Below are 24,000 nucleotides of genomic sequence, written 5' to 3' on the forward strand. Positions count from 1 at the left end.
TTAAAATCTCACAGCATACTAAAATTATCAAGACACACCATCATTTTTTTCAGGATGACTTATTTTAAAGAAGTAGTATTAAGATTGTGTTTAACATTCAGTAACTAAAATTTTAATCATATTATTTAAAAAAAACGGTGGGAAATCTGTGGTGGTTCTTGCATGATGTTGCTTATTTGAGGGTGGATTGGTTGACAAGCACACCCTCAAGTTCTCTTCCAGTATTTGAAGCTGTGAATTATTGTTGCTGCTGCTCATTGTGTTCATAGCAGAATAACCAGCCTCAAGCAGATAAGATGTTGAGAAAGGAAGAAGTACTTTAATTGCCACCCTTGTGATAATGGGGTATTCCTCTTAGAGAGACCACCAGAATGAAGTCATATCTGTTAATGAGTGTTTCAGTTTCAGTCCTCTCATCATTTCTGATATCTATCAGCTCGTCATCTTCTGCAGCTCTTAATTCTGCTAAACTCTCAGGCACAATTGGATCTCTCATCCAGTCCAAAGAAGTTACATCAAGTGATGGGAAATGCTTTTCAATTCATCAGTGAGAATATTTGTAGAATTAAATCAATGCAAGTTTTGCAACCTTTTCTCATTTTAAACATTTCAAATTTATTCCCATTTTTTTATTCTGGTTCCCCACAATGTTATTTTTTTTCTTTAAAGGAGATTACTTTTCAATACAAGTGAGTTTTCCTGCATACATATGTTAAGAATGTTGCAAAACCTGCATTGATTTAATTCTACAAATATTCCATGTCACTTCTTAAGATGAAATGAATCCGAAGGACAAATAGTCTTCATTATACTGGCATAATGGGTTTAAAACTAATACTGATAGTACTATGTGTACTACTATCTGAACTAGTGCCAGCCACTGATGATTCATTGTCATCAGTGATTGTATACTGTGTAATCAAAAATCCATCCAGGTCTATTGAACCCTAGGGGGGGGGGGAACATAATTAGAAACTAAATTCAGAATTAACAGCATAACTCTTGATTAAACCAAATTAATTCAAGTTGCCTGTTGGGCTTGCTACCAGGCAATTGTGTGCAGGGGAAAGTGGGTGGGGATAGTCCCCTCCCATCTTCCCTTGCGCTAGACAACCTAGATTCAGCTACTGGAAAAAAAATATAAGGACCTGACCTGACCTGACATTTGAAGCCCTAGAATGGCATTTGAAGCTGACCTGACATTTGAAGCCTGCTAAACCAAGGCTGACAGCACTGGCTACCAGGCTAAGGAAATATATTAAGGAGATATACTAGAGAAACAAGGTCTGATAAATGCAAAGCCACTGTCCTGCAAATACATCCAGGAGTATTTCAGTAAGATGGTACCCAGTTGCTGAGGGAGAGAGAAAGAGTGAGGATGTCTAAGGTGGCAGCAGAGATGAGAGAAAGATCAAGCAGAGGAAGTACCATGGCAAGATAAGAAACTGCATGGGTTGTAGCATCAACAGATACCTGAGATGGCAGATATTGGGAAATCCTGCCAGTGCTGGAAAGGACTGGATTAAAAGACAGCACTGAGGCACTGATCATAGCAGTACAAGAATAGGCACTAAGCACCAGATACTTAGAAGCGGGTGCAGATTGTGCATAGGAACAGCATACACTGGATGGCACCAACCTAAGGAACTGGCATTGCATACAGGAACATCTCCAGTGTTTGGGCTATACCCTCCCAAATCTAGATAGAAGATTCCTAACAGGGCTACGATTCCATGGGAGTTTCAGATGCAGACAGGTAGGCAGCTACTGGTCAGTCAACTAGACCAGGAGCTCCCAACCTTTTCTATACCTCGCACACCTAGAACGCTTCTGATATATTCTCACGCCCCTTACAAAAGTTTGAAATAACGGCAATAAATTATGCATATACGCTATAATGTTTAAAACCCAAGTTTTCACATCCCCTGGAACAGTGATAGCGAACCTTTTAGAGATCAAGTGCCCAAACTGCAACCCAAAACCCACTTATGCATCGTCGAGTGCCGGGTGGGTGTGGCCCATTGGCTGGGTGTGGCCCATTGGCTGGGTGTGGCCCATTGGGTGGGCATGGCCCATTGGGTAGGCGTGGCTGCGATGGTAACAGCAGACTGGGTGGGACTAAAAAGTTCAATCAATCAATTCCAACTTTGCAAGATCTTTTTATTTCCCGCAAGAAGTTGAAATTGACTGATTGAAGCTTTTTTTTTTTTTGTACACGGCGGTGGAGACCTAAAGCGAAAAGGTTTTATAAAACCCAGCTAATGGCTTAGGACTGGGGCGACGGTGCACGTGCCCACAGAGAGGGCTCTGAGTGCCACCTCTGGCACCCGTGCCATAGGTTCGCCACCACTGCCCTGGAATATCGTCTCACACCCCTGGTTGGGAACCCCTGAACTAGACTTTGGGGTGGTAGTCGAGGACCAGAAGACAGCAGTAGTGATAGAGTTACTGATGTCAAGTGATAGCAACATCAGGAAGAAGGATTGTGAGAAGCTGGAAAAGTACCAAGGTGTGCAGGAAGAACTAATGAGGATGTTGAAAGTAAAGGCCAAACTGGTCCCAGTAGTGGTAGACATACTCAGGCCTGTGTCTCCTAAGCTGGGGGAGTGGCTCCAACAGATCCCAGGAATAACATCAAAACTATCCAGAAGAGTGCAACGCTACAAACAGCTAAGATATTGCACCGAACTCTCAAACTCCCAGGCCTCTGGTAGAGGATCTAAGATTGAGGAAAGTACATACCACCTGTAGGAGTGAGAAGAAATATATATAATTTTATGCTTTTGTATTTGCAGGTATATTTGTCTTTATGCGCTTTTATATTATTTTTTAATGTTCATGTGTAGAATTTTAATAAAGTTGATATATATTTATTTATATATATACACACACAATTTGTTTCTTGGAATCAAAATGAACAGTATGTTAGAGAAGCAAAGTAGGGTTTAATTCTAGAAAGACATTGGCAAACGGATAAGAATATGTCTGTGACTACAAAGATCAGAAGTGTGTTTAAGAATGGAAAAGAAAAGCAGAATGTATCTACAGTAAGGAAGAGGCTTTTAGGTTTTTGTGTATGTTATCTGATCTTTGGGTTTTGTAACTAATTTTTCTTGTATTCCTTTTTATTTATGGTTATTTCTAAACAACTCTTAATGTAACATCCCACATCCATTCAAATTAAAACTGATAAAAAATGCAGATAATCCTTGCCGAACAATTGGTTTTACACCCAATCCCTGAAGTTACACTGTTGCAGCACCTCTGCTCTCACCTAATCAAAATTCAAGTACTTGGTAGTCCAGCCACAGTTTCAATTACAGGATATACTTCAACTACACCCCCCCCCCATCTATCTCCAGCCCTTCTTTGCTCTTTTGACTGCCATGCCACTGCCTCACCACCCCTAAATTCTGCCCCCTTGTGCTCCACCCTCACACTAGCACTCTCCCCACACCTCTGCTCCCTACGTCTCCACTGCCTTGCATTCCCAGTTGACCTTCTTTCTCCCCTTGCTGATGTCCAGCTTGGCTTGTGAGCGTCAGGGTAGGCATGCCCTGGCAGCAGGAGGAAGATGATGGCAAAGGTCAGGGAGTCAGACAGCAAAGCCACAAAATGCAGTGTAGTTAAATAGCAGAATGGGGCAGAGAGTTGGAGGCGTTAAAGCAGAGGCGAGTGTAACAGGGCAAAGGAAGTGTAAGGTCCCTTGACTAAGGATGGTGTGGTCCTGGTCTAATGACAGCAACCAGAACTGCCCAAACTGCCCTAAACAATGAGGTCATGTTAGGTTTGCCTAACAACTGTATTGCTTAATGATGGAAAGTCCAGTCCAAATTAGGGTTAGGGTCATTAAGCAAACTACTTTACTAAACGATAAAATAGATGTCATATTTTGCCCTGTGTGGACGAACCATCTATCTAAAATAAGAGATACTCTTAACTGGGCAAAAAACCCATTTCCTTGATATTTTCAACTAGCACTTGGTGGAGAAAATGGGCAGAAGTGCCAGGTGTGCAAGAATAGAAATGGCAATGTGAGCCTGGTGGAAAAAAGTTCAAATGTATACATGGAAATGTTCGGGGAGGGGCAACCAGTGCACTCTCAAAGTATAAGTGACAAGATTGACTCTGAACATAACAGATTCTGTTAAGCTTAAAGCAATAATTTTGAACCTTAAACCTTTCTTCAAAAATGAAGAATGAATCTGACTAGTTAGTTAATCAGATATATTCCAGTTTCATGTTTTTAAAAGGAGTAAATTAAAAGAAGGCAGTTTAGGATTCACGGATTCATGAAGATTTTGTCCTGGTTATTGTTTTTGCTTAAACAGGCTAACAAAGGCTGTTAGCCTGGGGCATGGCATTCTTTCTCCTGCTTACCTGACATTGGCAACAATGAAATAAAACAGTTTTTATGGCAATTCAATTTAAAAGGATGTGTCATTGAATCATTGTCCCTTATTACCTTCTTAATATAGACTGTCAAAAGTTACTTGTTGTGTAGGGTTCTCCTGTGTTTGTAATATTTCATTAAGTGAGTGTCAGTTTGGTGTAGTGATTTAAGGCACAAGCTCTAAAAAGTGGAAAACTCCTGCCTTAGGTACAAATCAAGCTGGGTGACTTTGGGCCAGTCACTCTAGAACAGTGGTTCTCAACCTTTTTAATGCCGCGACCCCCAACCGGTCGTAAGTCGAGGACTAAACCGGTCGTAAGTCGAGGACTAAACCGGTCGTAAGTCGAGGACTACCCAACCGGTTGTAAGTCGAGGACTTTCCCTGCCCGGGAGCACCGCGCATGCGTGGTTCCGCCCCCTGCGCCGGCCGAGGCGTAGCTGGCAAGCGGCAGAGACGGAGTAGGCCGACCACCAGCTGGCCCAGCTCAAGGGAGGTAAGGCACCCGCCGGAAAAGGGGAAAAAAATGGCGGACAGCCTTGCTTGGCGACCCCCGTGAAATGGTCGATCGACCCCAAATGGGATCGCGACCCATAGGTTGAGAACCGCTGCTCTAGAAAGAAGATAGTGGCAAACCACTGAACAGCTTGCCAAGAAAACTGCAGATATAAGTCTAGGCAGATGCTAAGTGTCAAAACAGAATTGAAACCCCTGACACCTAAATCATTAAGCACTTCTGTGAGAAAGACACTCAAAGTACTGTTCCTCAGAATATTGAATTTGAGGAGCAAAAAGTTAAGAAGAAAGATACAAGTAAGTACCTTCCTTAAAAGATACCATCTTGTCCTGTTCTAGATGGCAATATTCTGCTTTTTTTTCATTCTTGTTTCTTATGCTTATACTGCCCTAGATCTTAAACAGTCACTTCCTGTGCTGTTGCAGAGAACTGGCAGTGTTTGTGTCGGTGGTAGTTTGGGCAGGGTTGCCCTGTGTTGTGATGACTGTGATGAATGCTGAGGGAGCAGAGGGAAGAAGCTTGGCAGGCTGCTGTCAGAGCCTGCTGTGCACATGCACGATCGGCTGTATTAAAGCAGCTGTGAATTCATGGAGAGAAGCCAGACAGCTTAGAAACAGCTATTCACCACTTAACCCGTAGCCATGGGAGTTCATTTACAGAAATGATAAATAAGACAAGATGCTACTATCCCTGAACCCACCCCCTCCTTCCTGCTTTAAACTTTCTTCCTAGCCACTCTTGGTCCTTGAGAGCCTCTTAAGAATAAATACATGGTCACACTGTTGAAGAAACTTTAGGTACCGTATTCTAATTTGTAAATGGCAATTCTTTAGCATGAATGACAGAAGTTTTTTTCTTTTTTAACAAAACTCCAGAACCTGCAAGATACACATGATATCATGAATACACAATGCTGTAGCTCTTATAACTCTTATCTTTTAACTTGAATTTTCAAGGCTTGAAACAGAGCCGTTCCAGAAAATATTCTAACATCATGTGCAGAAATAATTTCAGGGGGAAAAAATCATTTGGGAACAAAAATGTTAAGGAACCTATAAGCACACATATAAGATGATCTACACCAGAATTATGTAGAACTTTTAGAAGGGCTAAATAGAATCTTAATTCTTTTTATGCACTTGAAACAGAATATTCATTGAATTACCTGTATATAAAGCCAAAATATTTGTAAAGTCTTGGTACTTAACTAGCTTCTCAGTTGAAAAGGTTGCAACAATGTAATATCACCTCTCCTATTAAGAATGTCCTGTATAAAATGTAATGATTGTAAATCAGAATAATACTTTAGCTTTAACTGACAAAGAAATTAATCAGTTTCTGTATAATATAATTCTAAGATTACACGTTATTAAGTTGCCTTTTTAACTTGATAACGCATGTTTTATCTCCCCTCAAATTACAGATACCAGTAATAGAATTTAGAAAAAGTTCCTAACAAATGATTTCTCTGTTGAGTGGTCTAAGTCATATTTACTTCTTTGTAAACATAATATCAGAAACATATAATGATATATCTTACATAGTTTTCCCAGGGTCCTTCAATTAAGATTATAGTCATGTAAATTTGAAGGCTGCTGACTGTGCCATCTATTATCTGATTTTTTTGTTAAATGTTGTTATAGCAATATTAACAGTAACCCTAGTATGTAGATAATAGAGGATGTTACGTTTTATTATTTATCTTGCACAAGTATCTGATATTAGTGTATCAGTTGACATTTTGTATGTACATTCAGAAAAAGTAAGCTCTGTATTAGTGATCTCAGATATGAAAAAAGCATTTGATATGATGATAACGATGATGATGATGATGATGATGATTGATGATGATGATGATGATGATGATGATGATGATGATGATAATAATAATAATATTAATAAAGTTGGAAGGGAGCTTGGAGGTCTTCTAGTCCAACCCCCTGCTCAGGCAGGAAACACTATACCATTTCAGACAAATGGTACAGTAGTCATTTTTGAAACAGGCTTTGTCTAAATACGAATATATCTAGGTTTGCATAATATGTATTTCATACAAAATTAATGATATTGTTCAACAATTTATTAATTTATAATGTTATCAATTAAGGTAAGCATCATATGCTATCTATAAGCTATAATGTTTCTATGACAGAAACAGATAAAATGGGATTTTAATCTATTGCTTTAAAGAGTTCAAATAAAAGGAGGCTCACGAGGTTAGGATACTGCACTGATGATTGGCAGGCTCACATTCGAGACCTGGTTGCTTCGGCTCCAGCTCCTGCCGACCTAACAGTTTGAAAGTGGGCAACCGCAAGTAGATAAATGGGTACCATTTCAGTGGACAATTTAATGGGGAAATGAAAGGAGCCCTCAACTGGGCGTCCTCCTGGGTAATGGTGATATCACCGATCAATCCTTTTAACCCGGAAGCACTTTGATGCTGCTGACACAACTGCAGTAGTAACAGTTTAAATAAGTTGGAAACTCTCTTTATTTTGGGGTGGAAATATATTGACTTTTTATTTCAGATAAAAATTAACATAAATTGATGGTTAGAAATCCTATCTGGTTTGTGGGGAAAAGTAAATATTAAAATGAATACCATTTTCAGATTGATGTAAAAGAATTCGAATGCTAATAACTGTTAAGTTATTTTTAGCAGATTGCTATTAAACAAAATGTGAAAAACAATACTCTAGGTTTTCTTCTTCCAAATTGTGGTTATCATATGATGGGGTGGGGTGGTAACTTTCTGACTTTCAGTTTTATCACTAACATGTACTTTGACCAGTTTCTCTATGGAACACAAGAAACAAAGTCATAAATCACTAGGAGCAGAATTATTGCTTAGACATAATGGCAGGGACTTGGTTTCATTTGTATTAGTAGCTCTCTTGAATTTACTTCATGAAAGGCTGCACATGATATTTGCAGCTATTAGGATGAAAATATAATTTCAGTCATTATTCATATGAGTTACACCTTGGGATAATTCATATTTGAAAATTGAAGTAAATCTTTCTGATTGATTGTAGTCAAAGGCAGATTGACATATTAAAATATTAGATCAGTCTAATTGCCAAGCATTTAGTTATTACAAGAGGAATTTGGATTGCCTATCATTGCAACATTTAAATATATCTTGGTTTTACAGTTGGCCCAGGTGCCAACCTCCTAAATTATTTGTTTTAAAATGTGATTTGGATTATTCCAACTGTAGTGTATTTTTAATAAAGCAAAGAGTATTATTTATTTGCTAAATTTACAAGCTGCCCATGGTGCCTAGAGGTGACTGGATTCTAAGTGGCTTATATTGGTTAAGATTGATATAAGTTGTTTGCAAAATATTAGTTATTTGCAAAACCCCTGAATTAAAAAATTACAATATCCCACATTAAATAATGTAACAGCAGCATCATGGTGCAAGCTCCTATCCCTTTTATGTATGGCATCCATGCATATCCCTGTAGGTATGCATATAACTTATGATACAAGACTTTAACGTTCTGCAGATGCCTACATTGTATGATTTTTATGATCTTAAGATAAAACTTAGTCAATTGAATTTTTTTCACATTTATTGGGCATGCAAAAAGAATTTGTAGTCAATTTTGTTTTGTTGGAAATTTAAAATGGGTAAAATATAAACTTGTAAAGACCATCTCACACACTTGTCACTGTATGAGGGCACCCACAGCGAAGGTCACAAGCCATAGAATAACATGCATGATCAAGCAAACCACCCATTTCCATATGTGTGCAATGTATGTGACAAGTGTTAAAAAGGATTAGGCTTATTGCCAGGTTGCACAATCCATTTTGATGCCAGTGACTTTAGACGCTTCTGTACCCATATCAGGAATTGTAAACGAGGGACAGCACAGTTAACTCTTAACTGTTGAAAAGACAATATGGCTGATGGATTGTCAAAATGTGTTTGCTGTCTGTCAAATTATTTGAATTGTTCTAATGGTTGGTTTTAATGTTGTATATTAATTAATGGAAACACTGATCAGTATTAAACCTATGAAGGTTTAATGATATGCCAATAGAATAAAGAACATAGAACAGCAGAGTCGGAAGGGACCTTAGAAGGATATATTTGTAGCAGAGGGTTGAACTGTGGGGTCCTTGATGCTCTCTGAGCTTGATTATTTGCTGCAAGACATTTCATTACCCTACTAGGTAACATTAAAAAGGAGTGGACTTTGTTATTTATTTATATACAAGTGTCTTCCCTCTCAGTGTTGGGGAGAATGATCTTGGTGGTTCTTTGATGATTAGGTTGTTGTTTGCTATTTGATTGTTTATCTGAGAAAACCCCACTCCTTTCGAGCATCCACGATGTTATCTAGTTGAGCAATGAAATTCTGCAAGTAAACAACCAAGGTCCCCATACTTTAATTGTGTATTTAAAAATTATTCTGTTGTTTTAAAAATGCAGAAATACAAAGACGTTTTCTTTTTTGTGTTTCAAAATGTCTGTTCCTTTTTCTTTTGTATATATTGAAGCAATAAAAGTCTCAAAAATTCTTGTACTCTCATGCTTATGATATTATGCCATGTACATTTTCTTTCTTTTAATTTAGATAGCATTCTTAATTGTATTAATTCACTTAAAATTGTGACTCTAATATTTTGGATATAAATACAATAATACTGCAAAATGTTATATATCTAATTCTTAGCTTATACAGGTAGTCCTCAACTTACAACCAGTTGAGCCCAAAATTTCTGTTGCTAAGCGAAACACTTGTTAAGTGAGTTTTGTCCCATTTTACAAACTTTCTTGCCACGGTTGTTCAGTGAATCATTGCAGTTTGTAAGTTGGTAACATGGTTGTTAAGTGAATCTGGCTTCCCCATTGACTTTGCTTGTCAGAAGGTTACAAAAGGTGATCATATGACCCTGGAACCCTTCAACTGTCATAAATATGAAACAGTTGCCAAGTGTCTGAATTTTGAACATGTGACCATGAGGATACTACAAAAGTCATAAGTGTGAAAAATGGTCATAACTCTCTTTGTTCAGTGTCATTGTAACTTGGAACAGGCACTAAATGTCAAGGACTACCTGTAATTGCACAAATTGTGAAGTTCTATTGAAGACATCTGTATTTTACTTACTTGAAGTATGAAGTCTTTGGCAACGATCAGTGAATAGTATAAAGGCACAAAATGTTTATTTGCTCAGCATATGAAACAGTTTGCAGTTCAGCTTTTGTGAAGGAAAACAAAGTTCTTATTTTGTCCTGCCAATGTGATTTAATTCAAGACAAAGTTCCTGATTGTTTTAAAGTAATGGGATAGAGGACCCATTTAATTGAAGGAAATAAAATTAAGCATGAAGAATAGGAATATATTGAAGAAGGTATTTGGAGGATGAAGCATCGGGAGAAGAGAACAAATGTGGGCTAGGTATTTTCTCAACAATATTCTTACCAATTTAAGGCAAAGTAAGAAGCTTAAAAAGTGAAAAGTGCCATTTCATCCTGCCCAATTAGGAATTCAATTTAAAGCAACACCTATATTTATTTAAATTTATCTTTAGTCAGGTGCCATTAACATAACATCAATGTGGAGTGGCCAACACTGGACTGTATGGTATGAGCGCTCAAAGCGTGATCATGTCATAGGCAACAATCATTGAATCCAGGTAGTAAGTGTTCCCTCCTGTAGGTCTCTCAGAACTTCAAACGGTGACTAAGTGACTGATTGTAAGTCAAGAAGGACTGCCTGTAGTTGGTTAACAGATCTTTAATTCATTTTACAAAAAAAATATCGGTGTAAGGAATTGTTTTCAATATTAATTGGGATTTCTGTTAGCAGTAAGCTCTTCTACCAGATGTATTCTGATTTGACAGTAAATATGAGTTCTTGTGCCTCAGTATATAGTCATTCTGGCCACATGACTACGAAAGTGTCTTTGGACAACACTGTTTTCCCTGGCTAAGAAACATAAATGAGCTCTGCCCCCTAGAATCAGACACAACTGGACAGAGGAACCTTTACCTTTATGGAAAGTATATGGGTATCCTTGTAGGCCACTGTAATGCAGTTGTTAAAGGCAAGTATTGTCTTGGAGTGCAACAACAGGAACAGAGGGTCCAAATTACAAGAAGTAAGTGCTGCATTCTATCCTGTCCTGGTTAGATTCTGTTTGAAGTACTGTGTCCAATTCTGGCCACATTCTCACCACATTCAAAAATGACAATAACATTGGAGCAAATTCAGAGCAGTACTAATGTAGACACTAAGAAGGATGATGTTTCAGAGATAAGCTGTCTGTTGGTAAGGCAATGGGGCTACAAAGTTGCTGTAGACATCCTGTGGGGTTGATTTCATGGTCTAGTACAGTGTTTCTCAACCTTGGCAACTTTACGATGTGTGGACTTCAACTCCCAGAATTCTCCAGCTAGCATTGCTAGCTGGAGAATTCTGGGAGTTGAAGTCCACACATCGTAAAGTTGCCAAGGTTGAGAAACACTGGTCTAGTATATCTAGTGGAGCTGAAAACTAATAAGATAGTGAAAGGTTTGAAACCTAGCCCTGTGAGGAATGATTAAAAGATCTAGGTATTTTTAGCCCACAGAAGAGAAAGTTGATACAATAGTAATCTTAAAATATTTGAAGAGCTGTCACACAGGAGAAGAAATTAACTTATTCCCTATTGCTCCAGAGATTAATAGATTGGGTTAAAACTAAAGGAAAGACTTCCGGGTAGATATCGGGAGGAGTGTTCTGTCTGTACAAGCTGCCAATGAGGGAACATGCTGTTACATGAGGTGGCAAGTTCTCCTTCACTACAGTTCTTCAAGAAGTCACGTGTGATTGTACACACCTCAATAACATCTCCTGTCAAATCTTTTTCCAGACTAAAACATTCCAAATGGTATTTTCCCAAAAGGAAGATTTTTGAACCTTCAGTCATTTTTGTAGCACACTTCTGCACTTTTCCAGTTCTGTCATATCCTTAAAAATCTGGTGATCAGAATATAGCCAAGAAAGGAACCGTGACCTGAATCAAAGACTTTATGAACTTTGTTTTCCTACTCTTGGATTATAGGTTACTAGCTGCCACATAGTGGTTCCTTCTTAGTGATGATGACTGGCCAATGTTATGTCTTTTGTTTGCAGAAACTCTAAAAAAAGTCTTTGCAAATTGTAGTTTTCTAGTTGCTCTCAGCTTTAAGTGTCAGTATGTTATAATAATTACAGAAAATACTGTTCAGAATCAGTACCAGTTGGAGGCTGGTAGAGACATGACTTCTAATTATGACACTCTGAATGTATTGTTTGTTTTTAACTTTGCTCTCTGATTGACAGACTAAGCTGTAATTGTCAGTCTTTTAAATTTAAGGAAGATGGATTTATTCTGATGAATTATAGTTAAATGAGACATGACTAACTCTATTCTTAGTTGTTTAACAAAATAGCAATGTCCATGTAACAAAAGAATGAAATGACTTTGAAAAGTTCATGATGTACAGAGTACGGTTTCTTGGCTTTCAGTGGCCCATAGAGTACAACTTCATACTTGCACATCTTAAATTGAATTATTACATTCATATATTTTTGAAAAATGTATGCGTGTTCTTCAAAACAAGCATGGACTAGAATTCTATTTTAATATAAGGGATGTTCAATATTTTGGTGAATGTAGTGTTTTAAAATTTTAGACCTTACACTTTTGCTAGTTAAGATTAAGCATTGCTTACTTGGTAAAACACTTCTTTTATTGATATTTTTTTCACCAGTTGCCCATTTGTTTTAATAAAGTCACTGACGATGAGCATTTCTTTTCTATTTCCTCTCATCTTATAGGAAACCTAGGATAAATTCTCAGCTTGTAGCACAGCAAGTTGCTCAGCAATATGCTACCCCACCACCTCCTAAAAAGGAAAAGAAAGAAAAAGTGGAAAAGCAAGAAGAGAAAAAAACAGACAAAGAAAAAGAAGTTAGTCAAAGTGTTATAAAGAAGAATACCAACAAGAAGACTAAGTATGTTTCTGGATCACCCATTAAAAGTTATGCGGACAAACATATTTGTATCTGTAGCTCTTATACATGTACATACCTGTTCTCCCAGCTTTGAAATTCTAGACGAATTTTTGACGAATTCTTAATGCTAATTTGCAATGGTTTCTAAATTGTGATCACACAGTAATTCTCTCCTTCCCCATGTCATCTCTACTACTTAATTCAAGTTACATGACTTTTTCCTGGATGCTGCCCGCATTTCATAGTTAAATTTTAAATTAAATTTCAAATGTTCCCACAGTAGGAAGAAATATAATTCTTATTAAAAACTATTAGCATGAATTTCTTTTCTTTTCTTGTCCATATGACTTTATTGAGTTATTCTCATTGCTTCATAGATGAATAATGCATAAAACCTGCCTGCATCCATTATATAATAACGTATCTGTGTGTATGTATATATGAAAGTTTACCTCTAGGTTACCAATTATCCCAGTGTCAGGAATGATATTCCCAGAATACCAGTATCTTTATAATGTGTTAATTTTTCATCTGGCATTCTTTCTTTCAGACCAAAGTCAGATATTGTGAAAGATCCTCCTAGTGAAGCAAACAGTATACAGTCTGGAAATACAACAAAGACCAGTGACTCAAATCACACCTCAAGGTAACTTTTTAACATAAAAAATTGCCCTGAGTATAATAAGGTTATAGAAATAAAGGAACTTTTCTTTAGTTTTTTTTTTTCCCTGCAGTTCATCCTTTAATTTACGACTTTGAGGCTTGTGATAATATTTGTGATAATTCTTTAAATCTTATCAGTGTTTTAATAATAATAATAATAATAATAATAATAATAATAATAATAATAATAATAATAATAATAATAATAATAATAATAATAATAATAATAAAAAAGTTGGAAGGGACCTTGGAGGTCATCTAGTCCAACCCCCTGCTCAGGCAGGAAACCCTATACCATTTTGGACAAATGGCTGTCCAGTCTCTTCTTAAAAACTTCCAGTGNAATAATAATAATAATAATAATAATAATAATAATAATAATAATAATAATAATAATAATAAAAAGTTGGAAGGGACCTTGGAGGTCATCTAGTCCAACCCCCTGCTCAGGCAGGAAACCCTATACCATTTTGGACAAATGGCTGTCCAGTCTCTTCTTAAAAACTTCCAGTGTTGGAGCATTCACTGCTTCTGGAGGCAGGTTGTTCCACTGGTTAATTGTTCTAACTGTCAGGAAGTTTCTCCTTGGTTCTAGGTTGCTTCTCTCCTTGATTAGTTTCCACCCGTTGCTTCTTGTCCTGCCTTCAGGCGCTTTGGAGAATAGCTTGACTTCCTCTTCTTTGTGGCAGCCCCTGAGATATTGGAACACTGCTATCATGTCTCCCCTCTTCCTTCTCTTCATTAAACTAGACATACCCAATTCCAGCAGCCTTTCCTTATATGCTTTACCCTCCAGTCCCCTAATCATCTTTGTTGCTCTTCTCTGTACTCTTTCTAGACTCTCAACATCTTTTTTACATCGCGGTGAGCAAAACTGGATGCAGTATTCCAAGTGTGGCCTTACCAAGGCATTGTAAAGTAGTATTAATACTTCACGTGATCTTGATTCTATCCCTCTGTTAATGCAGCCTAGCACTGTGTTGGCCTTTTTGGCAGCTGCAGCACACTGCTGGCAAGTACTGCAAAGCTTTATTGGTTTAAAGAGAGGTGGAATAGTCTTTCCATTTTTTCTGTGTCGTTTTTCTGTCTTTGTGACATAATTTTTAGATATTCTATCTACTTAAGCTATAAGAAGCCTGCAGTAAATGTGCCCCTCCTCTAGCAGCCGTCCTCTAGGGCTGCTGCTAAACTACCTAGACAGTTTAGAGGCTGATACTGAGCTATTCAAGCCCTGGCTTGAAATTCTATCTTACCCATAAAGTGAAAGCAGACTTTCTTCAGCCTGCATTTCCATCAGGTCTAAATTTTTCAAAATCAGAACAAATAAGATACAGCTATTTGGCTTTTCTGAAGCATCACAGCTAGATTGAAACTGTCTGTTGTAACAACTCTGAAAACCAAGATGGATGATAGAAGATTTGAGAATACAAAATCCATAAGTGTTTTGGCAAGAGAGTGTAGTAGAAATAAGAGAAATAGGGCAAGCAAAGTTTAGAACAATAAAAGCAGAATTATTATTTTTTTTTTGCTGCCATTTTGTTATCTTTAAAAGCTAGTAGACAACCTGGGCCTTGTTGGGTAATCCTTTCAGAGATACTTCCTTACCTAAACAGAAACAAAAAGACCACGAGTAGGCAAAAAACCCAATGGAAGCAGGACAGATTTCCAGATTTCCCTTTGTACCGTATTTCCCCAAGAATAAGACCCAGCCAGAAAATAAGCCCTAGCGTGATTTTTCAGGACACTTGTAATATAAGCCCTACCCCCAAAAAAAGCCCCAGTTAAGATCGTCAGTCAGATGGACGCACGCATTTAGTGCTGTGTTTTCCCCAAAATAAGACCTAACAGGAAAATAAGCCCTAATGCATCTTTTGGAGCAAAAATTAATATAAGACCTGATCTTATTTTTGGAGATACATGGTATTTCCTTGTGGGAATCTGATAGGAAGCAGATTCCCTTCTCTTCTCTTCCATTCCAGCAGGCAGGTAAATGGCTCTGGAATGACCTACCCCCCCGACCTACGTACAGTTGCGGACCTGCGCCTTTTTCGCCGAGCCCTGAAGGCCCATCTATTCCGTGCGGCCGGCCTGGCGTAGTTTGATTATGTTTTAGTGGGGGTTTTGTATGGGGTACTTTTAGAGCAGGCCTGTTATTTAATTTGATTTTAGAACAGAAACTTGAGTATATTTATTGTGGTTTTTATTATCGCCTGTTCACCGCCCTGAGTCCCGTAAGAGAGATAGGGCGGTATATAAATTCTAATAATAATAATAATAATAATAATAATAATAATAATAATAATAATAATAATAATAATAATAATAATAATAATATAGGAAAGGGAACAAGAAAGTGCAAAACTGGCCAGGATTTTGTCACATGTTGAAAATGAAGATCAGGTAACTACAGGTGCAGTATCAACCATATCTTTTCCAAATTTAATTTCCTCAGGAGTCATGGGTCCCACGTTTTGGACTCATTTTAGAAGTTAGCCCATTTGAACTGCTTTGGTTCAAAATTTGTTGCCCTATGATGTACCATTTTGCCCAGTTAAAGATCATGACAACAGAAATTTATAGATAGGCTTAGGATAGCTTTAGATTACCCTGTCAACTTCTAGTCTGCTGTTTATATATGAAGGAATTGGTTAATTTGAATGTTTTGTTTGAGAACTGAGTGAATAATTTGGGAAGAACCATTTAATAATATTCACTTAGGTATTACTGCTCAGTAGAGCAAGATGGGATTTGGCAGACGAACCCTTTAAACCAAATCATCAGTTGCCTCCAATTAATCACAGAACTTTATAGCACTTAGACATATATACCTCTTCACAATGCTTTACAGAGTCAGCATATGCCCCCCAGCAATATGGGTCCTGATTTTACCAACCTTGGAAGGATGGAAACCTGAGTCAACCAGTTAGCCAGTGAAAATTGAACTGTGTACTAGTGAGATTTTGATTGGCAGCTGTCAACCCAATTTGTAGAAATGTAGAAGTATTGATTTGGTCAACCCAATTTATTTTGATTTGATTTAATTTAATTTAAATTAATTTGATCAATCCAAAACAAAGCTAGTTTAGTGTAGCGGTTAAGGTCCTGGCATAGAAACCAGGAGGTCTAGTCCTGCCTTAAACAGTCACTTCCTCTCACCTTAACCCACCTCACCGGATTGTTGTTGTAAGATAAGTAGGAGGAAAGAGTATTATGTATTAGAACTGGAACTGCAGTTGTAAATCAGTGGAGTCATAACTTGAGTTACCACATGATTAAATCTGATTTTATGACCATTTTTATGATGACCATTAAGCAAAGCATGTGGTCGTTAAGCAAATCCAACTTCAATGAACAATCACAAATAGCAATTACATGATCACAGAACACTGCAACTATGGTTAATGCAAGCTGATTGCTAAGACCCTGGGTTGCGATCACATGACCATGGGGATGATGCCAGTAAAGATTGTAAGCAGTTATTCCAAGATGGTCATACGTTCAAACTATTGTTAAATGAACGGTTCTAGCTGAAGGTTATGTAATATCACTGTCATTGATTAATCTGATTCTTATTTTTTCCTTTTATGTAGATAGAAACAATATTTGTCCTTCTCCAATGCTTAGCCTGATCTCTATGATTATTCAAAAATCACAAAAAGAGGGTTCTGAGATGACTCTCAGATGTAATTAATCTTGTGTAGACATTTAATCTTCTTCTCAGTGGCCATGTATTCCCTGAGAAATCATATTTCTCTAGCTTGTTGAATTAGCTGTCTAAAATCTACTGTGCACAAACAGCTGTCTTCCAATTTCTCTTTCTATAGTATCTTAAACCTTAAGATGTTGCCATGACTTCTTCTCAAAGTGACTTCTTCTCAAACTGCTTTTATTTTTTCAACCAGCTCTTCCCTATTGATTACAAACAGGACTAGGAAAATCTTGTCTCTTCTTTAGCTTTCTGGAACATGAAACAGTCAGCAAGATACAGAGTAATTTCAAGATCTTACTCTTCTTGACACAGTTGTTTTTTCTAACAGATTATTGGGTAGTTGAAATTTCCCATTATTACTGTGTCTCTCCTTTTGAGATTCGGTAACCTGTCCCAGGTTCGTATAAGCCTGATGTTCTTCCTTGATAGTATGTAGCACACCATCACAATAATACTTTTTTTCCCCCCTTCCTTCTGTTACCCAAATGCTTTTGTCAGGAACCTCATGTTCCAATTTCTGGCTCTCAATACATGTGTGCATTTCTTTCATATGTAATGTCACTCCCACTCTCCTTTTGTTTGACCCATTCCTGTTGAGTAAGTTTTATTTCTACTTATGAGTATTACCCCAGTTTCAGAATTCTCTCTTTTCCTGAATTATACTACTATGTTGTTGCTTCATCCTCCTGGACAGTTTATCATAGTGCCTTGGAGGTGCTCTTGATCTTTGCAAATAGTTTGGAATAGTCATTTAATGAGAGGCAATTTATTCAGTGGCTCCAGAAAGTCATAGAATCATTAAGCATCATGTTAATAAGCCTCTGCTTAAGTAATGAATGCCTCCCTTACAAGGAGCCCTTTCTATACTGTCTATACCTTATGTGGAAATATTTCTAAATATGTCTAAAATTATAACATCCCCTTATGCGTTAATATTGTAATTGACTATTATGAATGTGTGTTTGTGCCTCTGCTTTGGCTATAAGAATGGAACTGCACTTGTTCACAGTGGCCTCTGAATCCCTCTTTGTTTTCAAGTGCTTTTCTTTCTGGTGAGATCCAGGTTATGTGACAGAATGATTGGTGGAATATAAACCTCTTTAAATCTAGATTGAAGGCTGATTTTAAACAATGAAACAATCTGTTTACTTCTGTCAAGAAAGGCACTGTAGGAGTTTGATTTCTTTGATTATCTTTGTTCTTTCAGCAGCATGGAGAATTCTCAGATTTCATTAAATAATTGGTGAATGTTTTGCCATGGCTTGGGTTAAGATTTCCCTGAAATAAATGCCTTGTGGTTCTGTGTATTCCCAAGATTTACCTTTGTTGGTTCATTAATATTGGGTGTATTGGACTAATAGTCAATAGACCTGCACAAAGTTTTTTGAATCACAATTTGAAATGTTATCTTGCATATTTGATGACAGTAGCATATAAAGAGTAGATCCAAATCGGGCTCCATAGACAATTTATTATATAAATTAATTGTTCAAACTGGTTTCCAGTTTCTTCTAAACATTTATTTACTTGTTTAACTCATAACCGTTGAACATTTCAAAGTACAGTAACATTTTCTCTGAAAAAAAATAAACATTGTGATTGGTCTGTGCAACTAACCTTTGGGGCACTCTGTATAGAAAAACAATCTTTCTTCTAAGTTTTCCAGTCATCCCATTTGTTATACTATAAAATAGCAATAAGCAATGAAAGAGGCTACAATATCAAAAATCATCTGATAGTTGACAGTGTTAGTTTTCACCTCCAACTTCAGTGCCTACCAAATTATTTCAGGTGCTACTTCATTAATGTGGGTAATAAGAACTAATGTCCACATTGTCTGCTTTCTGGCAAAAGACTATTGAGCTTGGCTGTTTTCCAGCTCAAGTGGATCATGAGTTGTACCTCACTTCGGCAACTCTGAAAATACTTTTGCTACTGTCTAAATAAATAATAGTTACTTTGAGCATTTTAACTTTTAAGGCTTTGTTTCTATACTGTCTCTTAAAGTAACTATTTTGGCTGTTAAAAGGAGCTATTCATGTTTGCTCAAAACCTTCCTTGTTTTTTTCTTTCCGACTTGATAACGGAGATCTTGTTTAGTTTCCCAAATAATGAACAATATCACTTTGCGTTTCTATTAAAGTTATGAACTGAACATTTTACCATATGTGAATGTGAGCCAATGCTTTATTAATTGGTTTGATTGCTTAATATCATGGCATAAATCTAAGACTATAGTAAGACTCACACTGTTCTAAGACCTTTTTTTAAATTATGCAGTCCTGTGGGCCAGTATTTATATTCCATAGCGTGTGTTCGGCAGTGCATTCAGAAAAGACTTTGTAAGCCATTTTTATAAGGTTATGTGGGGTTTTTCGCTTATGCATTCCAGCCGTTGGGAAATATGCCAAATTTTACTGGCATTCATAGGTTTGCAACAGTTGGGATCCTGGCCTTTTACACCTTTACACTGTCACGTGCAGATGCTTTTTTTTTGTTTTTTGTCCTACAAAATTGCAGCTTTCAGGAGCTTAAGAGGCTGAAGGATTCCAAGCACAGAATGTCTGTATTCCAAAAGGGACTCTCAAAAGCTTTCTTGATACCTTTGTATTTTTAGCATATTACTATACTTCTGGCTGAATGCAACAGAGAATAATTTTCTACAACTCCAGAGCTCCAAAACTGATTCCCAAACTACATTTCCCATTGGGAATTGAAAATGCTGCTAGCACAGCCTTTTTAGACTAAGCATTTAAAGACAGCAAATGATCAGATGCTGCAGGGGCTGGGAGGGGAAAACAGTGTTTCTTTCTTCTCTTGTTTTAATGTAGAACATCTGCAGTTTTTAGAATTCTTCTGTATAAGCTGAATAAAAGTGTCTTAGCAGAAGGCTCATCCATTATTATATTGTGTGTTGCTGTTGTTACCATTGTTGCTGCCACTGTTACTACTCTTTACTGTTGTTGTTGTAGGCCCAGACTGAAAAATGTGGACAGAAGTACCGCTCAGCAGCTGGCAGTCACAGTAGGGAATGTCACAGTAATTATCACAGACTTTAAAGAAAAGACTCGCTCTTCTTCCACATCTTCATCCACAGTGACCTCCAGTGCTGGATCTGAACAGCAAAATCAGAGTAGCTCGGGCTCCGAGAGCACAGACAAGGGCTCATCCCGCTCTTCTACGCCAAAGGGCGACATGTCAGCAGTCAACGATGAATCTTTCTGAGAATTGCACATGGAATTGTGGGAAACTTATGAAATCAGGGTATGAAATTCAAATGTTCCACCTGTCCACTGGGACAACCTGACAAAGCTGCCAGTGCCACTTCTTCCTTTTTTCCTTGTGCTTCAACATGCGTTTTGGATATCCTTCCCTTAATTGATGACACCGGGACGCTTTGGTCTGACTGTGGGCATCTGGCTACCAAGGAATTTCGCACCCTGAGAATTACTTTCTGATGTTTATGTATTCCATTGTTTTATATGATTTTCCTAACAATCATTTATAATTGGATGTGCTCCTGACTCTACTTTTTTATAAATCTGCTGTGCACAGTTTTTCCATGAATCTTACCACCAATTTTAGTTTTGTTTTGGGTGAGGGAATGTGATGTAAGGGGAAGGGCGGGCTTATAGGAGGGTTTTTATTTATTGTATTCACAAACTCTCTCTTGTTTTTTCAGCATATTTTTTGAGTTCAAATCTCCCTCTTCCAGTTATACTGTGTACTATCAGTTTTGATATAAATTATATATATATATATATAAATATATAAATATATATATAAATAAAGTATATATAGGGTTATTTGAAACCAATACATGGAAACGCTGGTGCTTGAAACACTGTGAAGCTAAGCAATTTAAGATCTGGGACAGTGAGTGCCGTTTCGCGAGTGCTGAAACCGAACTGGAACCAGTCTTAGATCAACAAAGTGTTCCCAGAGGTTCTAACAGAAACAGGACCTGGTTTTTCTCTTGTGCTTTGGCTGAAGAGTACTGGACAAAAATAGATATCTATTTTCTTATTTTCTGTTCTTTTTGAAATCCAAAAGGGTGCTCCAAGTCATAGCATTTCCAGTTAGAGTATCGGAAAACAATAAATTTCTAGCCCTTTCCTACCACAGTGTACAAATTTTAAAAAAACAATGAATAACACCGATTTCAAAATGCTTAGTATTAATGTACTTTGTGGCTGCACATTAACACTGCCTATTTTGAATAACAAATCTCATTCTCTTATTGTCCAGATTTATATTGGTGATGGGAAAGTTTTTTGAATATCCGTGGGGAAATGTCAGACAGCTTTTGTAGTAGAAGGCAGTCCAAAGCCTTAATAAGTGCTCCCCTAATAATAACATGAACCGAGATCTATTGTCACATGACTTGTTTTCAGTGCAAATTTTCTATATCTGACTCTGCTTTTTTGTTAGTAATTTAATTCGTTTAATTCCATTTCCTTAGGATTATCAGTGCTTAGACATATCTCTTTAACATAACTTGGTATGAGAGCTAAAGTTGTGAAGACATTTTATACTAATAAGGGAGCATCAGAATGGCAAATGGACTTCAATTCTCGCTTCGAAAGCTATTCGGAGAACGTTTACTTACAAATCCAAACTCTTACAGTTTTATCTAGCCGGTATGTTTTTCTGCATAAAACACTAGAAAGAAGACGGAACACTTAAACAATACCTTCAAACTCTTCATTGTGTGCTTTTTAGGCGACCCAGAGTGCTTTGCTATAATTTCAGTAACCATCTTTAGTTTTATCAGAATGATTACCACGTAGGTGTTCTCAAAGGGCCACTTGGCAGAACTTGGTGCTAGACAATTACTGTACTCATTTCTTGTTTGAATAATATAAATTATTTCTGTTCTAGAGAGGCATGAAATGGTTGTGTTTTATCACTTTAAAGCCGCAAACACAAACTTCTTTTATATCAGTCTGAAAATTTTAACCTATGCTTAACTGAATAAAGTAATTCTGCTCAAAGAGGTAGAGTAGCAGAGCAGTGCCTTTGCAGCTGCATCCATTTTGATGGGTTTCTCATTCAGTTGTTCTTATAGCTATTCTTTTCCTTTTTTGAAAACTTATTTTTAACGTATTTATTGAAAAATAAAAAAAGAACCAAAGGAAAAACAGATGTTTCTTAAGCTCTGATAATACAATATTATCGTAGTTTTTAATAGTCCACATCAATCCACGTTTTAACATTGGTAAACATTCCTTTTACAAGTTTGACTATTCCTTTAAAGGATCTCAGGGAGGGTAAATTGGTCAGCCATAATTTATTTTTGGAGAAAAAAATAATTTTTAGAGATGTTTTCAACTTAGTCCCAGATGTGTGTGATTTGCACAGATTTTTTTTTTTAAACTTACATCTGAATGAATTAGACCTGTATGCATTTAGCTCCTTCCCAGCAGAGACCCAATTTCTGAGCATGTCTGCTGGAAGTTCACAAATGGTGTGTTTCCTTCTGTGGCTTGCTAGAATACAGCCTTGGGTGGGGTAAAGGAAGCAGTGTGCATGTTAAGAAGACCAGTTACACCGAATACCACCCTCCAATTATTGCTGCTCCATTCATTCCTAAGGTGGCTTCTTGTGGGCTGTCATTCCAATGGGTAAGCAGCAGGAGTTGGTGGGTGAAACCTGTCCCTTAGGTTAGGGAATAAAAGCTTTAACCGTAATGAGCTGCTCATTGGCTTACCAATTCAGTGAAATCCTCTTTGGGTTTTCTTTTTCCTTTTTTTTCTCCCCCTACAGTATGTGTGCCTCTGTGCTATATTAGCTTGTTAGAATAAAGTATGCAAATCCACCTTCGGCACAAGTGGAGTGATTGAAACTGCATTTGGCTGAAATTGTCAGCTAAGCATTCAAACTTTCTTGGGCCGCATTTCTTGCCGTTGTGTTGTAACCAAGCAAACACCCTTTTTTTAAAAGCATGAGATTAAAAAAATTGGATGATCTTAACTTCCTGCATTTCATTTAACTATTCAGTCGTTGGAGAGCATGCTTTAAAATACTAGTGTATAAGAAGGGCCAGAAACGCTTCGTAGCCAGTGGCACAGAAAGCAGGTAAGGAAAAAGCACAGTGTTACATTTTCAAAGTTAAATTTTTACACTTATACAGACACATGCACACCCATGCACACAACAGCTTGCTTGACTTCCTCTGTTTGAATATTTTAAATATGTCATGCAAAGAGAACAATGAAAAGCAAAAAAAAAATGTTTAAGATGGGCAGTTTTAATTGAAAGCATTTTGCTTATTCAAATTCAGTTTCTATTTTAAAATTGGGCAGTGGCTATATTCATAGAAATACATCTGCCTTACCAGTACCATTTCCAGTCTACTTTTTTAAAACTGTTACCATAAATTATTGAAGTTATTACTTGCTGACTATATAACCTTTGCTTGTATGTAACTGAAAAAAATGATTTGAGAGCCAACATTTACAATATGACAATGGAGCTGAACAGTTTTTAATGCGCAAGCAGTTCTGTTCTTGTGTACGACTTGTAACCTTAATTTACTGTGTAAAGATGGTTACATTATTTCTTTAGCTTTGTTTGTTTGGAGACAAATAGAGAATGCTTGTTTAAGTATGTCAAAACATAATTTTATCTTGTGAATTTTTATGTTAATGTATTATACGAGCTATATTTTTCATTTGCCCAGAAAGACAGCTTGTATAACGCTTTGGAAGTTTTCTG

The 24,000-nt window shown here is 37.1% G+C and overlaps 1 protein-coding gene across 1 annotated transcript in view; it reads left to right on the forward strand.

Moving 5' to 3' along the window:
• RYBP (RING1 and YY1 binding protein) overlaps nt 1–20,622 on the forward strand; it is a 57,456-nt gene extending 36,834 nt beyond the window's left edge. The window contains exons 3-5 of the mRNA XM_015818318.1: nt 12,735–12,911; nt 13,462–13,557; nt 20,256–20,622. Of these exons, the coding sequence (XP_015673804.1) occupies nt 12,735–12,911; nt 13,462–13,557; nt 20,256–20,508 (526 nt within the window). The 3' untranslated portion in view covers nt 20,509–20,622. The remainder of the gene's footprint in view (nt 1–12,734; nt 12,912–13,461; nt 13,558–20,255) is intronic.
• Nucleotides 20,623–24,000: the final 3,378 nt, after the last annotated feature.

Source organism: Protobothrops mucrosquamatus, unplaced genomic scaffold (genome assembly GCF_001527695.2).
Source record: "Protobothrops mucrosquamatus isolate PMUCROS unplaced genomic scaffold, P.Mucros_1.0 scaffold717, whole genome shotgun sequence".
NCBI classification, from domain to species: Eukaryota; Metazoa; Chordata; class Lepidosauria; order Squamata; family Viperidae; genus Protobothrops; species Protobothrops mucrosquamatus.